Source organism: Plecotus auritus (genome assembly GCF_963455305.1).
Source record: "Plecotus auritus genome assembly, chromosome: 6".
Lineage (NCBI taxonomy): Eukaryota > Metazoa > Chordata > Mammalia > Chiroptera > Vespertilionidae > Plecotus > Plecotus auritus.
Window position 1 is genome coordinate 72,750,055 of NC_137773.1, and position 19,573 is coordinate 72,769,627.

At 43.8% G+C, this 19,573-nt stretch overlaps 1 protein-coding gene and 1 pseudogene across 3 annotated transcripts in view; both read right to left on the reverse strand.

Moving 5' to 3' along the window:
* Positions 1 to 1,222: 1,222 nt before the first annotated feature.
* On the reverse strand, positions 1,223 to 1,525 carry LOC308251914 (U6 snRNA-associated Sm-like protein LSm3; annotated as a pseudogene). The gene has a single exon. The product of its transcript is annotated as a U6 snRNA-associated Sm-like protein LSm3 (transcript).
* Positions 1,526 to 5,494: 3,969 nt separating this feature from the next.
* The window catches only part of SH3RF1 (SH3 domain containing ring finger 1), a 180,789-nt gene continuing 166,710 nt past the window's right edge, over positions 5,495 to 19,573 (reverse strand). For both annotated transcript variants that reach the window (XM_080677041.1, XM_080677042.1), the window contains 2 exons: positions 16,320 to 16,708; positions 5,495 to 7,937 (listed from right to left, as the gene is read on the reverse strand). In XM_080677041.1, the coding sequence (XP_080533167.1) occupies positions 7,769 to 7,937; positions 16,320 to 16,708 (558 nt within the window). In that variant the 3' untranslated portion in view covers positions 5,495 to 7,768. The remainder of the gene's footprint in view (positions 7,938 to 16,319; positions 16,709 to 19,573) is intronic.

The following is a 19,573-nucleotide window of genomic DNA, read 5'->3' on the forward strand; positions in this document are numbered from 1 at the left end:
ATGGAGGGGAGATTATTACAACTTTGCTTTTGTGCAGTATTTCTTTTGTGACCTTCTTTCTTCTTGAAAGCTTCACTCGCTTCGGTTTTATTATAGGGGCTGCTGACTTGATAATCTGCCAGTGCCACACATCTGTCTTGGTGGGTAAATAAATCACAGGAAAGAACATTTCAACTTAAAGAGTAGAAATTCAAGCCCCGCTTTGATTTCTGCAACCATTACCACATCACAGGAATCCACAATTGCTACCCCAGAACGAGCCATGTGCGCTATATATGGAGATGGCCCCAGTGCCATGGTGGCCAGAGGAAGAGAGGGCAGGGCGCAGGCGGCTTTCCACAGTCCCTCCTGTCTGCGAGGGCCCAGCTCTCCCTTCCAGAAGGAATGGAGGAACTGGTCCTCACTCCTTACCTCAGACTTGTGTCCTAGCAGGTGCGTGGGCTTGGCTGCTTGAGAGTCGTGGGGTCTACATAATATACGAGCTACTTTTAAGCACTATGTCTCAAGTTATTCTCTATGTCCATCTATTTTACGTGTATGTGTGTGTGTGTTTGTTTTGGTGATCACATTTATTGGAAGGGTTGGAGAAAAATAAAAATGCCATTTAGTTTAAGTGCCAGTGGTCTTGGTCCAGCATCTAGAAGGGTTCAGGAACCTGGAGAAGGCGCTGTGCGTAAATTAAATAAGAGTCCAGAGATGAAACATAATTTTGAAAGGCATTTGGGGGGCCAGAGGAGCTTGGCTAAAGAAACCAAGTTCTCCTTGTCTCAGGACCCTTTGCTATTTATTTACACAATTTGTCCTAAGGCAAGGTGGAGATATACACATCAAAGGGTAAGGTTTTGTATACACAATCCATTGTCAGATTATCAGGTTTTGGAGAAACTGCCTTCGACTGTTCAGGTGTTTGACCAGTAGGAGGCAATAACATGTAGATTAAGATGCCCTGAGCTGTCTGGCAGCAAGCAATCATCCTTTTCAGGTTTGGGGAAATGCCCTCAGCCATCTCCAGATGATTCAGCCCTGCTGACATGCTGGAATTGGCTTCAGGCACTTAAGAATTTGTGAGTTATGTGCAAATAAACTCATTTTAGGAGCAGAAGAATCCTTGGTCATTTCTTAATATCAAAATTTACGCAGGTTTCTCTTTTGAATATCTTCTACCTTTAAAGACGCAATCATATAAAGTCTCCTAATTTCCACACAGGATACATTCTTTGTTTCAACCAACTCTCAATGGAGGGGCAACTAGGACAACATCATCTCCCCAGACAAAAAGCATTGGAATATTCCGTTTTGTTGATTTATATATCTCTTCATATGTTTCTTCGTCAATTTCTATAGTAGTCAGTTTCTTCCACATCTCCCAATATCATATTTAAATGTTGATCATAAGCATGTAATCTACCTCAAAGCTGTCATTTCTCATTTTCACATAAATTCGCTCATCCAGGCTGAGCCTGATAAGATCCAGGGGCTCTTCTACAGTGTTGGTAGTTGGTTGCTGGCCCACGTTGTCTGCCATGTTTCAAACCTTTTTTACGTGTTTGTTGTTGTTGTTTTTGATGTTTTTGTTGATTTCAGAGAGGCAGAGAGAGGGAGAGATAAAAACATCACTGATCAGAGAGAATCATTGATCGGCTGCCCCGTGCACTCCCCCTCCTGGAGATTGTGCCCACACCCCGGGCATGTGCCCTGACCAGGAATCGAACCGTGACCTCCTGGTTCGTAGGTTGATGCTCAACCACTGAGCCACGCTGGCCGGGCTATGCCCATCTTCTTTTACTGTACACAGAGGATCTGCACAACCAAGGTGGTCTCACTGGATAAGGAGTCGTTTAAAGCCACCCGTGTCACACAAAAGACCCGCAGGATTCGGTGGTGCTGTTATCTGGTATCTTCTAAAATATGAAAAGGACTTTCACCCACAAAATCCACACCCCCCTCAGAAAAAAATCAGGATTCTTAATCAGCATCATTTCTTTACAGAACTTCTTAAACCTCAGTTAAAAGGAAAACCAGAAAAAGCGGGGCGGGGGGGGGGGGGGAGTTTACAATGGAGACACAGGTGATGATTGAATTAGCGTGTATGAAAGGGTGAGCTGGCAGCCAAGCATCAGTCTTGACTTTGTTTCTGCCTTTAGGGAGTTTACTGAGTGTGCCTTTGTGATATAATTTATAAGGAAATTGGTTTTACTCAAAGGGACGTTTTTGCTTTATGTCTTGTAGCACCCTTGAGTGCTTAAAAAAAGGGAAAAGGTAATTCCATTAAGCTTTCAATTTTCGCCAGCCAAAGAAATGAAATGGATGTGATTGGAAAGATAAGGCGCTGGCCTTCACTTGAACTGACCTTGCTCAGGGGCTGGGGAATAAGAAGCATGGCCTTTGTTTTAGAGGTGGCATTTCATGTTTAATTACTGGGTGAGCATTCCTTTCCCCCTCCCCTCTATAAACCCCAACCTCCATCTGAGGAGATAACGCTCATTAAGTTCACAGTAGACACATCATCCCATCATCTGAACAGCTTTGGGAGTCGTGTGTTTATTCCGGTGATCCTTGGTGAATCCAAGATCACGGTGAAAGTTACAATCAAGACCAAGACGAGACCTGGCCTTTGAGGACTTACAGGGTCTCTGCTTGCACAGAAGGCACTGGGCCACTAGCCACACCACAAGGCTCAGGCAGAATCCCCCATTTTCTTCTTAAATCTAATCTTTAGCTTCACCTTTTTTTTTTGGGGGGGGGGGGGCCGCGGGTGTAGAGCAGAGGAAGGAAGGAACTATCAAAATGAAAGAAATAGCCCTCGCTGGTTTGGCTCAATGGATAGATCGTCAGCCTGAGGACTGAAGGGTCCTAGGTTTGATTCCGGTCAAGGGCACATGTGTGGGTTGTGGGCTCAATCCTCTTAAGGCAGCCTTGGGCAAACTACGGCCCGCGGGCTGGATCCGGCTGTTCTATCCGGTTCTCTTGCTCTCCACTCCGCTCCTTTACTTTGAATTTATATTAGTTCACACAAACACTCCATCCATGCTTTTGTTCCGGCCCTCCGGTCCAGTTTAAGAACCCATTGTGGCCCTCGAGTCAAAAAGTTTGCCCACCCCTGTCTTAAGGGGTGTGCAGGATGCAGCCAATCAATGATTCTCTCTCATCATTGATGTTTCTCTCTCTCCTTCTCCCTTCCTCCCTGAAATCAATGAAAATATATTTTTAAAAAATTAAATAATCTCTACTGCTCAAAATTAAGATGTTTTCACATGATCTTGGGAGGGTTTCTAACACAATCAGGTTCTGTGTGCTTTAACTTGTAAGTTGGTGCCTCCAAAGCAGAGGCCGGATAGAGTGTAACATTTTCCTTTCTCCCTTTTCTGGATGCTCATTTAACAATAGGTTTTTATTCTCCAAAACTGCACTGTCTCATACGGTAGCCATTTATACGCATATGGATATTTATAAATTTCAATTAAAATGAAATCAAATGAGAGGTTCAGTTCCTCAGTCACAGCAGCCTTTCAAGGGTTGAGAGGCACATGTGGCTAGTGACTACCAGAACGGAGAGCACAGATCTAAAACATTTCCACTGCTTTCCAGAGCAGAAGTTCTACTGGACAGCACTGCTCTAGACAACAGACACTGATGAAGTTTATTTCCCTATACTCTATGCTCTCATAACATATATATGCAGTGTCCAAACATTGAAATAGCAATCAAAGATAAATCTACAACTGCTATTAGACCGTTAGCCTTATCAATTAGGTTTTGTGATCTAATGATCTTTAACAGTCTCTCTCAGAGACTCCACTTTCAAAAAATAACTGGATTTCTGGAAAGCCAAGCTTGAGAATCTGCAGAAAGGGCTGGAGAAAGCCTCTAGCCACAGTGCCACAAGGACTCAGAATGTTACATCTTACTTGCTCACACACTTTCTGCTCTGTGAAGGAAGTCTTAGGTTTTTTTTGTTATGGTTGCCCCTCTTGCCTACAACAGCTATAGTGAGGGGGTGTGGTATTAAGGCTAAAAGTGGTCCGACCCAACAATAATAGTATTGGATGACGGCTCAAAGATTAATGCCACTCGCTGCAGGTCCCTTCAACCTGGTTCCTGGGGATCTGGGTCGTTGCAGAACAATAGGAATGTGCACTGAGTGAAATCAAGGTGGTGCTTTTAAATGGGAAGAGCCACGTCAGAAAGTTATTAATAGGAAACACAAGAGAAACGTTCATTTGTAAACCAGAGGGAGAGTATTTTAAACTGTCACGGTTCACAATGGTTGATTTCCACTCGAAGAGCTGTCCTGTCCCAGGTGATTTACTGCCAGGAACAAGCAAAGCGCCCCAGCACAGCCACTCCAGCCAGGAGCTCACAGGAGGGAGTGAGCGGTGAGACCTTGCTAAGCTTGCACACTGGCTAATCTCTTCTGTAAATATCCTCTGAATTATTGTGGTCGTTGGCAAATTCTTTTTCCTAGAAAGGAGTCATTTCAATAGGATGCTACCTTGGTAAGGACATCGTTTAACTGGTTGAAAACATATTTCTAAAAACTTCACATGGATACACATAATGAGCTGTACAACTTAGTGTATGAAAAACATGTTCTAAGCTTGAATTCTAATGATTAGTGTTCTGGATTGAAATATTCACCTGAACTTACAGAGACATGAAAAACGTCCTATTATCATTATGAACAGAAAACTAAATGCATAGCAGTTGGAAACATCACCTTCCTTTGTTCCTTCTAAATCCAATTAGACCCAGTAAAGGCATTATACTCCAAGGGAGTGAGATGAAATATCTGAAACCAGAGATGGAAGTAAGGCCACATATTGAAATAGCACGCTTCAAAACAGTGACATTGTCTCCTTAGCTCCTCTTTACCCAGGGAGGTACTCAGAGCAGCAACCTGAAGAAACTAAATAATAATTGACTTGTCCAAGCGGTTACAAGGAGAGTTTTTTTGGCAAAGCTATGATACAACCTAGAATTCCTGATTTTTCATTCTGATAAGTAATTTGATAGAAACTAAAAGTTAAAAGAGGAAAATATAAATATTTTAATGACATACATGGTCCTTCTAACATTACAACTTGTTGGCCTTCCATGAAAGATTAAAATCACAGGTTATGTTCCCAGGCCTTGCTGAGGCCCACGGGTTACCACACAGTTGCTTGCAGGTCTGGTGCTCTTTCTATGGCTAAGACAAGACTTCGAGCATGGTCCAGACTATGCAGTCACCAGAGCAAGGGGGTGGGAGCAGAAGGGTTACACTTGGTGAAACTCCACAAGCTCTAAGAAGACTTTAAACTTCTTGGGGGAACTAACCAAAGAACTTTTGTTAGTTGGAGAGGTGAAATGTAGTAAAACCACCAAAACGATTATTGTAGGCATTTTCTGTTTGAGGTGCATGCAAAGAATTTTTATGAAGTAGAAACTAAGTACAATATGTCCCAGATAAAAAGAAAAAAGAAAAGAATTTTAAGGACTGACACAAGGGGCATGTAAAGGATGAACATCAAATTTTAATCTTGAACCTTTTCTCCAGTCTTCTAATTATTAACATGATAAATGGCAATTTAATCATCACCCTATCAATGTGTAACAAGCCTTTGTTACAAAATCTCCATCTATTGTCTCCCCCAAAACCAATAGAAAAACCCATACATTATATTATCTAAGTGATCTATTAACAGATGAAATTTTAACCAACTTCATATCAGGAAACTATTAACAGAGGTACTTCAATCACATAGCTTAAAATATGGAGAAAAGACAGGTAAAAAATTATCTTAACCTGTAGTAGTCTTTTTACTTTTTAAAATTTTTATAAAATACACTAATTTCCCAAAATAAAGAATATTATGACACATTGGTGTCAACTTACACAGATGAAAGCTGATAGCAGCTTTTTTTCCTAACTAAAGTTCATCTCACCAAACCTTTATATATTACATGAATATCCAAGTATTTTTTTAAAAAAATTCAACACACAGGAACGTAATGTACAGTGTCTTATAAAAAAATGGTTAATTTAGGAATGATTTCATTTCAACCACATCATACATCTTTTTAAGACCATGAAACCTCCTGCTGCTGCAAGAAGACTTTTCTGTTCATGTTTCTATTTCCCAGTTGTAATTCTTAAAAGTAAGAAATAAAAAGGTTTTTGTGTTTGTTTGCTCATGAGGAAACTGTGGCAATGATTTCATTCACTCCCAGGCTGTCTTCCCTCCTTTTGTTTTTTTTTTTTTTAGGACGACTCAGACCCACGACTGCGTGGCACGGGAATGAAATGGGAAGAAGAGGCCGATGACATCAAAGAACGGATATAAAAAGACAGGCTCAGCTGGATCCCGCCACAATTGTAAGGTGTGGGCACCCTCCCTCGTGCCAAGCCTCCCAGGGCTGCGAGAGAACAGTGACAGCAGCGGCCTGCTGGCTCACCCCTGACATCCCTCCGCAGCTGGGAGCACGGATAAAGGACCATTTTCACTTATGACTTGTGTCATGGCTGATGGATACCTTGGCCAGGGAGAGAGGAAGTGCACTCAGAGACATGGGTCAGTAGTGGCTCTGGGGTAGAAAAAAGAGTGCTGTTTATTTTCCAGCTCCTGCATCGGTCAATTCCGAGCACAAACTCACCTCGACAGGAAGTTGCAATGAAATATACAGACCATGCACAGCAGAGATTACTGTGGGAACCAACCCAGCCACATGCACACATGGGAAAGGACTCACGAAGGGTGTATGTAAACGTTTCACAGTGTTTCTCACAGCCACTGACTTCCGCACGAGTGCATCACGGACCACCACTCACAAACGCTTCACTGTGTCCTGGGCATGCAGACCACTCAAGGTAAAACGGGCACATGACATTTCACAGCCACTCTGGGACAGGAGTCCAACTTCACATTTCCCAATTGCCAACCAATGAAATCAAGCTGCTTCTCTTATAAAACTAAATAGATTTCTGAAAACATTTGTGTTGTTGTTCAAGGGTTGTGCTTTACTCTTCCTTACCGCTCCATTGATTTCACTCTAGGAAAATTAAAAAACCCATAAAATTAAATCGAGGACTAGGTCTTAAGGCGATTCCTGACCAAACCAGAAAGACAAGCAATTGTTAACATCTCTTTCCTCAAGTTTCTGTCTCCCAACCCCAGGCCCTTATTGGTACTGATTCAGTTGCACGTTTTGGTTTCCCAAAGAGAAAAACCAAATCAGAGAATGGCATTTCTGTCTTCAAAAAGCAAAAAAAAAAAAAAAAAAAAGGCGAAAAGTATCGGTTTGGGAAAGGGGGAGTTCATTCTCTGTTAAAAAGAATCAAAGAATCTCTTGCTCTCAACAGGAGAGAATCCAGCTTCTCCTTAGCTATCATTTCATAAATTAATAATTCCTTAAAATCATAACCCAAAGAATTGATCCATAACGAGAAAAATTCAAGTTTAAAACAGCAAATAAATTAGTTAAGCCTTGTAAACAATTGTCCATTTTAGCTATATATCTTTAAAAAAAAAAAAAAAGTTTCTCTGTGTAGTCAATCAGACAGTACAAGGCACACCTTCTTCATCCGAATCCAGAGTGACAAAACCCACAACCACGCTCTCGTCACGCTGCTTGCTGGTCTACATGTGTTGGGGCCCTGGGGTCACACGCCTGTCCTCCACTCGTCTCCCAGCCACCTAGAGGTCCACCGATGTGCTCTTCCCGTGACATTGCGCTGTGCTATCTTTCTTGCGGAGTGACAGGATTTTAAGCCTTCCCGAGGTGAGTCTCCTCAGATGTTCTCCACAAAGCTTCCTGGGAAAAGGCCAGTTTTCCCATTGCGTTGCAACGTGCCTTTGAACCAGCCGTCCTCTCGTTTTTTATGAACAAACACAATGTCTCCCTCCTTAAGTTCAAGTTCGGCCTCGCTCTGAGGAGGATAGGACACCACCACCCTGTGCCTAGAAAAGAGAGAGAGATTTTAGGGAAGGCCCTTCCAAGCAGTGGCAAGAATGGTGTGCACAAGCAGGAGGGGAAGCGGCATGGATTTTGTTGATGACGTCTGTAAAACCACTCAAAATACAGCTGTGCTCTGTGAAGCAGAGACTTGGTATTGACGGTCTGGATATGCTGAATGGCCCACTATGGATGACCCGGACTGGTTTATAGGAACGCCCTTGACAGAGAGCCATCTTGTCACCCTCAAACGTTCATAGCACAGAAGAAAAATCGTATTCCATTTCCCTGGAGGAAATGGCGTGTCCTTCTCTTTTCCCAAGAAGAAAGGAGTGGATTTATTTGACTGGGGACACTGGAGGCGCCAGCGCTCTCTGCTCTGCCTGCCTCAGGCCCAGGGGCTGTGCCCGGCCTCTCCGTCATGCTGTAAGCTCGGAGTGGCCAGGCTCGGGCCAGTCTTCTGGACCTGGGTCTCCAAGGCGGCCTCTCTGTGTCCCTGACATTGGGGCTTGACAGGGGCGAGGCAGCAAATCTAAGGAAGCTCACCTGCTTGACACACTCAAATTCTCCCCCGGGCAGGTTGTCCTAAGGTCTCAACAGGGAGGGGAAGACTGTGGCCACAAGTTCAGTCCAACACTATGAGGAACGAGGCTGACATTCGGTTCTCTATTAGTGCAGTAACTGTGTCTGCTTCTCTACTGGCTCCCAGCTCCCATCAGCAGGAAAAGGAGTCATTATCCCTTAGAAACCCAGAAGCCTGTTGAGTTAATGTTTTCTACCCCATTTCCATGCTCCTTGATCTACTTCTGCAAAACGATGGTTAGCAGCCACGGAAACCAGGAAGTAGGGGCGGGGGCGGGGGGTTATGCTCTGTATCTTTTTTTTTTTAATCCTCACCCGAGGATATTTTTTCCATTGATTTCTAGAGAGAGTGGAAGGAAGGGATGAGGGGGGAGAGGGAAACATCGAAGTCAGAGAGACATATCGATTGGTTGCCTCCCGCACGTGCCCCTACTAGGGCTGGGGAACCTGCAACCCCGGTACATGACCTTGACCAAGAATCGAACCCGCAACCCTTTGGTCCGTGGGCCGGCGCTTTAACCACTGAGCAACACCAACCAGGGCTATGCTCTATATCCTTTTATCCCTTTTTATTTTTTCCAGCATTAATGCTCCCCTTCACACCTCTCCTGCTTTTCCCAACCAAAGGGGGAAAATGGTGGTGCGTGGTAGTCAGCCTCCAAGCCAGCCACGGGGAGCCTTGCCCCTGGTAGTCACATCTAATGTAGCCTCCTCCAACCATGATGGTGATACACGGTGTGAGCAATAATACACTGTGAAATGACCGTGTGTGACTTTGGAGGCTAGGTCATAAAAGGCATGTGGCTTCTATTTCACTCTTTCTTGGACCATGTGCTCTGGGAAAAAGCAAGCTGCCATGTTGTGATAAAATCCACCATCCCCTTGGAGAGGACCACATGGTGGGTACCTGAGGTCTCCTCCCCAAAACCAAAACTAGCTCGCCAATAGTGATGTGAGTGGGCCACCGTGAAAGGCAGTCCCAGCCCAGTCAAGCCGTCAGAGGGCTGTAGCTCAGGCTGACATCTGGGGTGTGATCTCGAGAAATATCCTAAGCTAGAACCACCCAGATAAGCTGCTCCCAACTTCCCAACCCATAGAAACTGTGAGGTAATAAATGTTTATTGCTTTAAGCCACTAAGTTTTGGGGGTAATTTGTTACAGAACAGTAGATTATAGGACCCACTCTTGACTGTAAGTAAATCATGTTATGGCTTAAAACATGACCGGCAGAACAAATTCTATACACTGCTCCCAAACTCATAAAACCCATCAGAGCCTAGCCCTTTCAGAGGATTGCTAGTTTCACCAGTCTCCTACCCATAAGAAACAGCATCTATTCTCATTAAGAAGGACCACAGGGAGAGTCCCAGGCTGTGGCTCTATTAAAAAGGCATCTCAGCAAAGGTCTAGTGGCTGCCCAAACAATTCCAGAGCTACTTTGGGCAACAGAGCAAATTATCCTCCAAGACGGAAGCAAACGCACAGCAAGGAGGCTGGCTTATTGTTCCTTAAAAAAGGTTCAATTCAAACATGAATATTTATAGACAACAAGGCTTAGGGTTCAATCAAACATGGGATGAGGGCAGAGGCATGGCACTGGGGAGAGCCCTGGCCTGGAATCTGACACAGCCATAAAGGTCATTTGGAGCAGATTAACGTTGGGCCAATTCTCTCGGGTGTCTTGGTCTCAGTGTCCTTGTCTGTAGAGTAGGACTGTAGTGAGTTAAACAGCATCACACATGTGATCTCACGTAAGTAGTGAGATCACATGTGTGATGCTCACAGAGTTCACACACCAGCATGCATGATCATTCGGCCAAAGCAGGCAGGGGCCTGGCGCTCCAAGGAGATGAAGAATGGGCCAGTCAGTAGCTGGCCACCGCTACGCAAGAAACAGACTGAGCACAACCTAAAGGAAAACTGCCTGATAATGAGACTTGACAAACTTTAGAATGGTGTAGTTTAAGGTTTTTGAATTCTTTCTAAACCTTTACATCTATAAAAGCAAGACCAATACCGTCTTCTTGGACTTATCTGAAGGCAGGGATCCAAATGAGATTTCTCACGTCTGTTGCCAACACACTAAAATTCCATGTAAAAAGCAATGTAAACAATTGCCATTTGAGGAAAGTTAAAATTTAAGCAAAGCTTTATAATTCTGGGGGGAAAAAAGTGCACAAGTGACTCAGATCCCATTCAGAGTAGATGTTTGATGAAATGTGCTCCCCACCAATTCTGCCTTCAAGGGAAAATGAAACAAAAATAGTTCTCAAAAAACCTGAAGTGAATTAGATGAATATTTGCATTTTACAAAATGCACTAAACCAATTTTGTCAACATTTTTTTTTTTTTTTTTAACTAGAACTGCTGCTGGGCTAAGAACATAATCTTCCTGCTCCGTTCCCAGGGGAAGCACATTTTCGCTGCTAAGTTCTAAGCCTCTGGGGGGTGGAAGGAGACACCATGTGCATAATGGAAACTGTGACACAGCCTTGATTGCATGAAGACTCCCAGGTGCAGCAGGCACAGACTCTCCTTAGACATCGTCCAGCTCCAATTCTGGCCTGGAGCCTTATGAGGTAGTTTGCATACAGATTTCTAATACGAACTCTTAAAGCCAAATCCTGGGCACAACTGGCCAGCCATCTCAGGCACAGAGAGGGTTTGCCAAGTAGAAAGTTTGCAGACCAACAAACAGATGTGAGGCACGGCTGTGGCGGCCCTTCCCGTCTGCTGCTGCACCCTGAGCCTCACTTGGATCATGCTTGTCTTCAGTGGGATAGGGCTTTTGGGAAGGTCTGAACCTCAGGAGTCAAAGACTTCTCTCCCATGACCTCCGTGGGACCTGCTGATCCACCCTCAAAATCTGCACCCCATCCATTCCTCTTTATGGTCATGGCCACCATCATCTGTGGACGAACTCATTACCTTCCACCTGGTCAAATAACCTACCTGTCCTCCCTGCCTCAAATCTCTTCTGGTCCCCATTCTATTCTACACTGAACACATTCATTTCCTTAACTGTCAACTCCATTTGCAGCTCAAAAATCATTCCCATCTTCTCACTGCCTGCAAGGTTAATCCTCAGGCCCTCAATGACCCGGCCTCCTCTTGATAGCTGTAGTTACTATTATTTGCATGAACGTACCAAACATTTGTCTAAACCTAAACATGTCCCCTAAATATGACGTTTACCTCCCCCACTCCATACCTTGGCTCATGGGTTGTAGTGAGTTAAATAGGCGTTAACTCACTGGGAACTCCCTTTGAGGACCTCTCTGCCTGTCCAGACCCAATCAGGCTCTCCAATTCTCCCCTGTGAAACCTCAAGCCCCACGACTGGAAGTAATTTCATGCTTGACCAGATTCCAGAGGCCTCGTGTATGTTTTTTATGGCACTTGGCCCAGTCTACATGGTATTATTGCCATCTACATCCCTATCACATTTATTCTACTAGACTGTAAGCTGCTTGAGGGGTGAGATGATGGTAATTCACTTGTCTCACACTACTTAGCACAGAACGTAATTCTTAATAAGCATGCTGAATGACAAAAAGGAAAGGCCTCATTATATAGCAAAACTACTTTTTAAAATGTATAAAGCTCCTTAAAAAGGAATGAAGCTCTAACTGGTTTGGCTCAGTGGATAGAGCGTCGGCCTGCAGACTCAAGGGTCCCAGGTTTGATTCCAGTCAAGGGCATGTACCTTAGTTGCGGGCACATACCTACTAGGGGGTGTGCAGGAGGCAGCTGATCGATGTTTCTCTCTCATCGATGTTTCTAACTCTCTATCCCTCTCCCTTCCTCTCTGTAAAAAATCAATAAAATATATTTTTAAAAAAAGGAATGAAATTCTGACACATAGTACACAACATGGATGAACCTTGAAATACTATGCTAAGTAAAATAAGCCACACAGAAAAGGATAATATCACCCAATTTCACGTATCCACAGACCAGTCAAGCTCATAGAGACAGAAAGTAGAAGGTGGTTGACGGGGGCTGGGAAGAGGGGACGGGGAGTTAGTGTTTAATGGGTGCAGACTTTCAGTTTAAGATGAAACTGTTTAAGATGATGAAAGAGTTCTAGAAATGGATTGTGGCGATGGTTATACAACATTGTGGAAGTACTTAATGCCACTGAATTTGAAATGGAAGGCAGGCATATTTATGTAAATTTTTAATCACGATATTAAAAATAAATGAATGAATAAAAATAATGGAAAGATTAGAGAAAAATGGTAGTGTGGTTGTTGGAAAGTACCCCCTGCTCCCTTTGAACGGAGTCCCTGGGAGGCAGTGTGGCTCACAGACGCGGCCGTGGATGGGCCTCTGGCCCTTGTGGCTGGTGGACCCTGGCTCAATTTCTGGCGACAGTGTCCGTGTGGAATGGGAGGAATAGAAGTTTGCTATGTGAAGAAGTTCCACTGACTTCCCAATGCCAATCTTCCTGGTTTGGGCTGTGGTGTTCTGGCTTCGATTTAAATGGGCACTTGCAATCTTCATTAGTATTCGTTTTCCATTTCCTTTATTTTTTCTGGCCTCTCTTGCGTACTGTGTAGTTGATACATTTTTGTTTCTAATCTCCCCTGGTATAGCCCAAATTGGGTCCCCAGTGGCTCTGGGAAGCATCTGCCCATCATCCTGGTCTGGGTGGGTAACCATTCACTGCTTTATGTTAATTGCTATAACAATCGAACAGCCAATTAAGTATTTTACTAGCAAAACCATACAAGCTTTCTCTGCTGTTTGCTTGCAGTCCAAGCAAATTATGTCCATTGCTTCACCCTGTGGGTTCAATGTCACTGACTCAAATTGATCATGCTGGTTAAGCCGACTACCTTTCTGTAAATCCAACTCTATACAATTTGTATGTTTCCAAGTATTATCGTTTAATCCCTGATCAAAGATCACAGGTTCTTTTCTAATTTAGGAGACGGGCTTACAGGTATGTGGTTATCAATTCCTAAACTTAAAAATATACGCAGAGATGACTTGCTGTGTCTCCTTAAGCCCTTTATTTGTGTGTGTTTTAGAAGACAAAATAAAGCTGTCATATATGCTTTCTTTTATTCGCCATCTCTTCTGAAATATTTTATTTACACTTTCTGTTTGCAATTTCTGATTATTTTTTCCTCAATCCGTCTAAAATAGAGCCCAAAATACTTGGCTCTATTATTTTTGCTGTCATCAATTATACATTTGCTGCCTCTGGGATAGAGCGTTATTTCTTGCTTGTTTCCTTCCGTCTCTCGGACAAACACAAAAGAATCCTTTAGTTCCTCAGAGAATCCTCTCAGCTGACACCAGGACCTGTCAACACACCTCAAGGTCCCTCCTTCCTCACTGTGAGACTCTTTTTAGACTTCCTGTCACGCGGAGGCTTCTTTCTCTGACAGACAGCACTGGCTGCCCTAGTCACAGTCTTTTCCTCTAGATCAATGGGACACGGCCAGGGTTTGATAAGAAACTGTATGCTTGTTCTCATTATAATCTGCAGCTGGATCCTATCTCGTACTGTGCCAATACTATCCATTGAAAAATAGTTCCATGAAATTTTATCAGTAAAAATTCTACCAAGAGAACCACAGGCATTCTGTACTCTGTCAGGGCAGGAGTTGTGGATATTGAGATTGTGAATCAAGGAATCTAGGATCCTGAAACTCTTTCTGAATCATACTGGTGGGAAAGTTCATTTTTCCTTCATTTTTAGCATTAAGCACTTTTGTGCTGAAAGTTTTGAAATATCAAAATAATACAGTTGGCAAAACATTTCATTCCCAGTGAATAATAGGATGTTTTCCCCTACTACTTGTTTCCACACATTTTTCCCTTCGTTGTTATAGCCAGGCAGACCTAAGACTCCAAGTTAAATAAATATTATCGCCATCATGGTAGGAAGGCAAAGGGGCTGTGAAAAGCTGATCAGGCTATAGCATTTAATATTCTACTGAACATGTGGGTTATAAAAATATAAACTTGGGCAGAAATCTTCCCCAAAGGCCCCTTTTCTACTTGTAAAAATGGAAGTGGTCCTATAAAAAACAGTGCAGAGAATTTCAGAGTGCCCGTGCCCATCTGTCCCATCATCAAAGTCTCCGCGTTCCCTTTCTGATGTGTGTCCCGCACTCCCTGAACCGCCATCACCTGTCTGTTCCCCTTTTCAGATGCACTGAACAGCGGGAGCCTGCTGTTCCAAATGAGCTCCTCTCAGAGGAAGGGGCTGGAATGCAGAAGCCACAGAGATGGAGGACATCTGGCGACTGAAAAGGAACACATAAAAGGGGGCGGGAGAGCGGTGCCCGGGCCAGTGCCAAGGGAGAGTCCGGGCAAAGTGAATGAGCACTCAGAACAGTCACACAAACACCACAAATGGCAGGAAAAAGAAGAGAGTGATTCAAGGCATGAAGGAAGAATTGCAGCTCAATGCCTGGACTGGGGAGAGGAGGAGCCTTTGTGGCCAAAAGAAAGTAAACAAGTCGCTGGACTCACTCCAGGGACTGAGGCTCCATCCCTGGAAAGCAGAGTGAGGTTGCAGAAAAAGAGGCTACTGTCAGAATCAAGGAGGGCGTGAATTCAGGACAAAATCCCAAGGCTTCACCAAGAGCACAGCAGACGAGGGGAAAGACAGAAGGATTTCATTGATGGGCAAACACTGGTTTCATAAGGATTACAATTACAGAAAATTATCTCACCTCACTATAAAAACACACATTAAGTTGTGTACTTCGTACTTAATGCACATAGGTTGTTTGAAGTTTATTCTTCTGCAGTTTATTTATGGGTGAAAAAATATATATATGAATGAAGACTTCAGATTTTGGTGGGTACAAATGTTCATCTGAAATACCGAGTTAGGTGCATTGAAGTCATTTTAAAGTATAACCCTTGGATAGTAAGATTTTGAATCCTCAATAGGAAATGCTACCTAAAAGGCAACACCTCCACAAATGAGAAATCTGCCTTGTTTATGAAATGCAAGTCCACAGGGCCTAACGCTTATAGAAACAATGAACCAGATGACACTCTTTGAAAAAAATGTTTATGTATTTATGCGTTATGTGAAAACAGTCCGCTATTTTTAGTGTATTTCATGATGGTTTCCTGTGGAACCAACAGTGCTTCATTTTCAGTTCATAGAATCCTAGCAGGTATTTGTCTGACTAAGTATATTTTCTCTCCTAATGCACTCCTAGATCCCCAGTGACTGTATCAAACAGAACTGCTCACATCTGTAATAGTTATTCAAGGCCAGAATCCCTCAAACAGGGTTCATCTGCTCAGAGTGTAGCTGAGCCAAGTCACTGGGTCCAGAGAGGTGGCAGGTCTCGAGAACAGAGCCACTCTCTTCTGGCTCAGGAAGAATAAAAAGAGAATCCTCTTAGTTGGCGGAATTCTCCGGTTGCTTTACAAGTAGCAGGTACTAGTAAAAAAAGGCAAAGGATGACACACAAGGGCGTAATTGCTGGCGACCGAAGAGAAGCAAGAAGGAACAGATATGAACAAGTCTTCAGTGATTGATGAATTTCACCCAGGTACCATTCTGGATTGGTTGTCTGGAGAAAATACACAAAAAGAAGGTGGGAGGCCTAAACCCAGGAAAGACACACAGGAAGGAAAAGCAGGGACTAGAGTATGTTCCAGCAAGTGGTAAAAGAAAGCCAATGCTTGGTTGTTATTACATATTTAGTTTAAAAAACCAGAGAGGAGGATGTGGGAAAATACCTTAAATGTCAGGATAAATATTATAGCATAAAGCTTGCCACGCATTTCTTAGTTTTCTGCTGGAAAAACACTGAACTCACCTTTCGCAAACAACAGGCCTAGACTCATTCATGACACAGCCCAGGGAGGAGCACGGCTGTCGAGGAGGTGGAGCGATGGGAACGGCAGAGTCCAGGGAGCTGGTCTTTCGATGAAGGACCTCCTGGGCCAGAGCTGCTCCCACAGCCACTGCCTGGGCGGGACCATCTCCATCCATGGGGCAGGAGCCCGCCCTGCCATGGGCGCCCCCTAGCGGCAGCTCGGGACCCACCGCTCCCTGCAGAGGCAACTCGCTGCTGCTGCCACCTCCGCCACCACCACCACCGCCACCCAGCTCCACTTCCAGGGTGGGTGAGGCTGGAGGGGACACTCGGGGCTTCCGTTTGGTGGAGGCACCAGAAAGCAACTTCAACAAACCCTTTCTTTCTTTCTGGAAAAAAAAAAAAAGAAGAAGAAAGAAAGTGCATTAGTTGAAAACTGACAGTACCATTGTGTTGTAATCTATAGGGCACTACAGTTTCAACTTTTGATCTTTTAAAATTATTCCTGTGGCTGTTTAATTACCCATGATCTACCTGTCAATTCCGAGTGGCATTAGCCCAACTCTTTGCTTCTCTTTCTTCTCCTTTTCTGCCTGTAAGTTTTTACTTGTTTGGGACATTCCATTGTTCATCACTATCTTCTACTGAGGTAGGATAAGCAGATAAAAAAGATGTAAAACAAAAAAACTCACCGATTCACCTCTCAGGCGTGGTGAAGGCAGAAGCAGATATTTTTAGGACAAAATGGAGATCTCCGATTATGGATTTAATTCCCTGAAATTTGGCCTATCCTGTCTCTAGTTCTTGCATGCTGAATTAAACACAAACCTAATTGCATTTTACTCTCTACCCGAAGACTTGACTTCTTATATTTATCATAGTGATGTCTTGATCAGAGTTAAGGGCTAACCTACTTCTCACATGCCCTCTTTATAAAATTTAACAAGCCAAAAACAACAGAAGTCAAACCATTTCTATTATACAAGTACCTCCTTGTTCAGAAAGCAAAAAAAAAATTCTACAAAAAGTTAAAGAAAGCTTCAGTACAATGAAAACCACTGTGTGTCTCTTTTTGCAAGTAAATGTACAAATAAGAATTTTCCCCAGCAATAGCCCGCCACAGAAGCTATCTCTTGAATCTCTGTCTCTTTTGACATCTTTGCTCTTTGCTCCTCTCGGAAAACCAGATCTTGAACCAGCTCCCCTTCATCCCCAAGCCTTAAATGTCAATGTTCTTTTTTTTTTTTTTTTAAAGAAAAATACTTTTTGATTGATTTTAGAGAGAGAGGAAAGGAGAAGGAAGAGAGAGAGTGACATCAATGAGAGAGAAACATCGAGTGGCTACCTCCTGCACGCCCCCTACTGGGGACTGAGCACTGTCATGTGCCCTGACCGGGAATCGAACCATGACCACTCGTGCACAGGGCAAAGCTCAACCAACTGAGCCACACCAGCCAGGGCTCAATGTTCTTTCTGATGACTGAACACAGGTAACAATCATCATTTTAAATTGTTTTACTAAGATGTCAACTATGTCATAAAGTCCTCTGAATGGAAACATAGCTTGAAAATAAAACATTTCATATAGAAGCAATTCTTCAGAAAACTCTATAGACAAGTTGGAATTATTAAGGTCCACTAGTAGAAAAATAGAATTATGAGACATAACAATGAGAAATTTTTCTTGGGAATATGAGTTAGTTCATACCCAGTGGAAATCCATTGGGGAAAAGAGTTCGACTCCACAATGACACAGTTCCATTCGACACCGAATGGCAGGAAAAAAGGAAGCAACAAATGTAATCATTTATCAGACAATGAAAGGCACCTGGGGAGACTGTGCCACAGGCCCGTTTACCGCCCTAACGTGCTGTGCTCACAAAATGCGCTGACTCATGGGTCGGAAACAGAGGAGGGGCAAGACCGTGGGAGTGCAGTCCATGCCCAATCAGGCTGCAGACAGGAAGAGCCAATCCATCGATTGCGGACCCCCTTCTCCCCACCCCAGCCAGAGGAAGACTCTTCTGCATTTCTCTTTAAGGTCCGGCCTCAGCATACCTTCCTAGCTATTGCTTCATGTAACTCACTTCACATTCGCCAACAGCTTATGCTTTGCGTTCCAATAAAGGAGCCTATAAAGTTGGGCGACCTGCTTGAGGGCAGTGCCTGGAGCTCATACACCTGTGCATCACACCCAGTGCCTGCCCGGTACAGAGCCCGGCACCTCCTGAGCCGAGAGGCCAAGACCGCAAGAGCATGAGGCAGGTGGGAGGAAGGGGAAATATTTAGCTCATCCCAGGGCTGAAGAAGGGGATGTTTTTGGCTCATCCAGTGGCGATAAAGACTTCCCTCTACACAATGGCCAATGAAGTGGGCTGATGGAAGCCTGTGGGAGCTGCTGCCACACTTCTTTAAGGAGTCTGAGGTCTGGGGGGCCGGAAAATGGGCAGGGGAAGAATACCACTCACTGGCTCCAGATCTAAAGCAGCAGTCAGCCTCCGCTTCCAGCTGTTTCTGCCAGGATGCAGGAAAGCACTCTCTAATCCCCGGACCCCCACAGACCTACTGAGAACATCAAGTCCATTGATAAACTGCAATCTCAGCAAGCCTCAGCTAAAGATGTTTCTTAAAAGCTCAGCCTGGGCACTCAGAAAAATATCAGTTAACTGAAGGGCGCCCAGGGAACAGCCTCTAAAGTGATTAAGAAGAAAGATGACTTGGTTCATCTAAAATGATTAAACACATTAAATACAGATTGCGTTAATGGCTTCTCGGGATGTGTTCTCATCATCAGCCGCTGCTGATGATCCGAGGAGCAGACGGTGGAGGATTAGGTGCTGTCTTGGGGTGCGTGGGCAGGGGCTGGGTAGTCACACGGCAAAGATGCTGCCCTGTTCTCAGATGCTGTGCTTTTAATATGATAGTCCGATGTTTTCTATGTTAGCAGAACAGTATGCACATGAAAGATACTTATCATCTCTGGGTGCCTTTGTTTTTTTCAAAATCCAGGGGCAGAAAACTACAGATCAATTAATAAAGACTACATCTCAGCAAAGCAGTTTTTTAAATGTAATGTGAGCATGCATAAAAAAAGGGGGGCATATCTTTGAACATAAACCTTAATAATTCTTCTCTTGTGCGTTTCCCAAGAAATTATTCGTAGATGAAATAATGTTATGGTCATCATTTTCTCGTCAGAAGATTCAATGATTTAAAATGGCTTTGCCCTAACCGGTTTGGCTCAGTGGATTGAG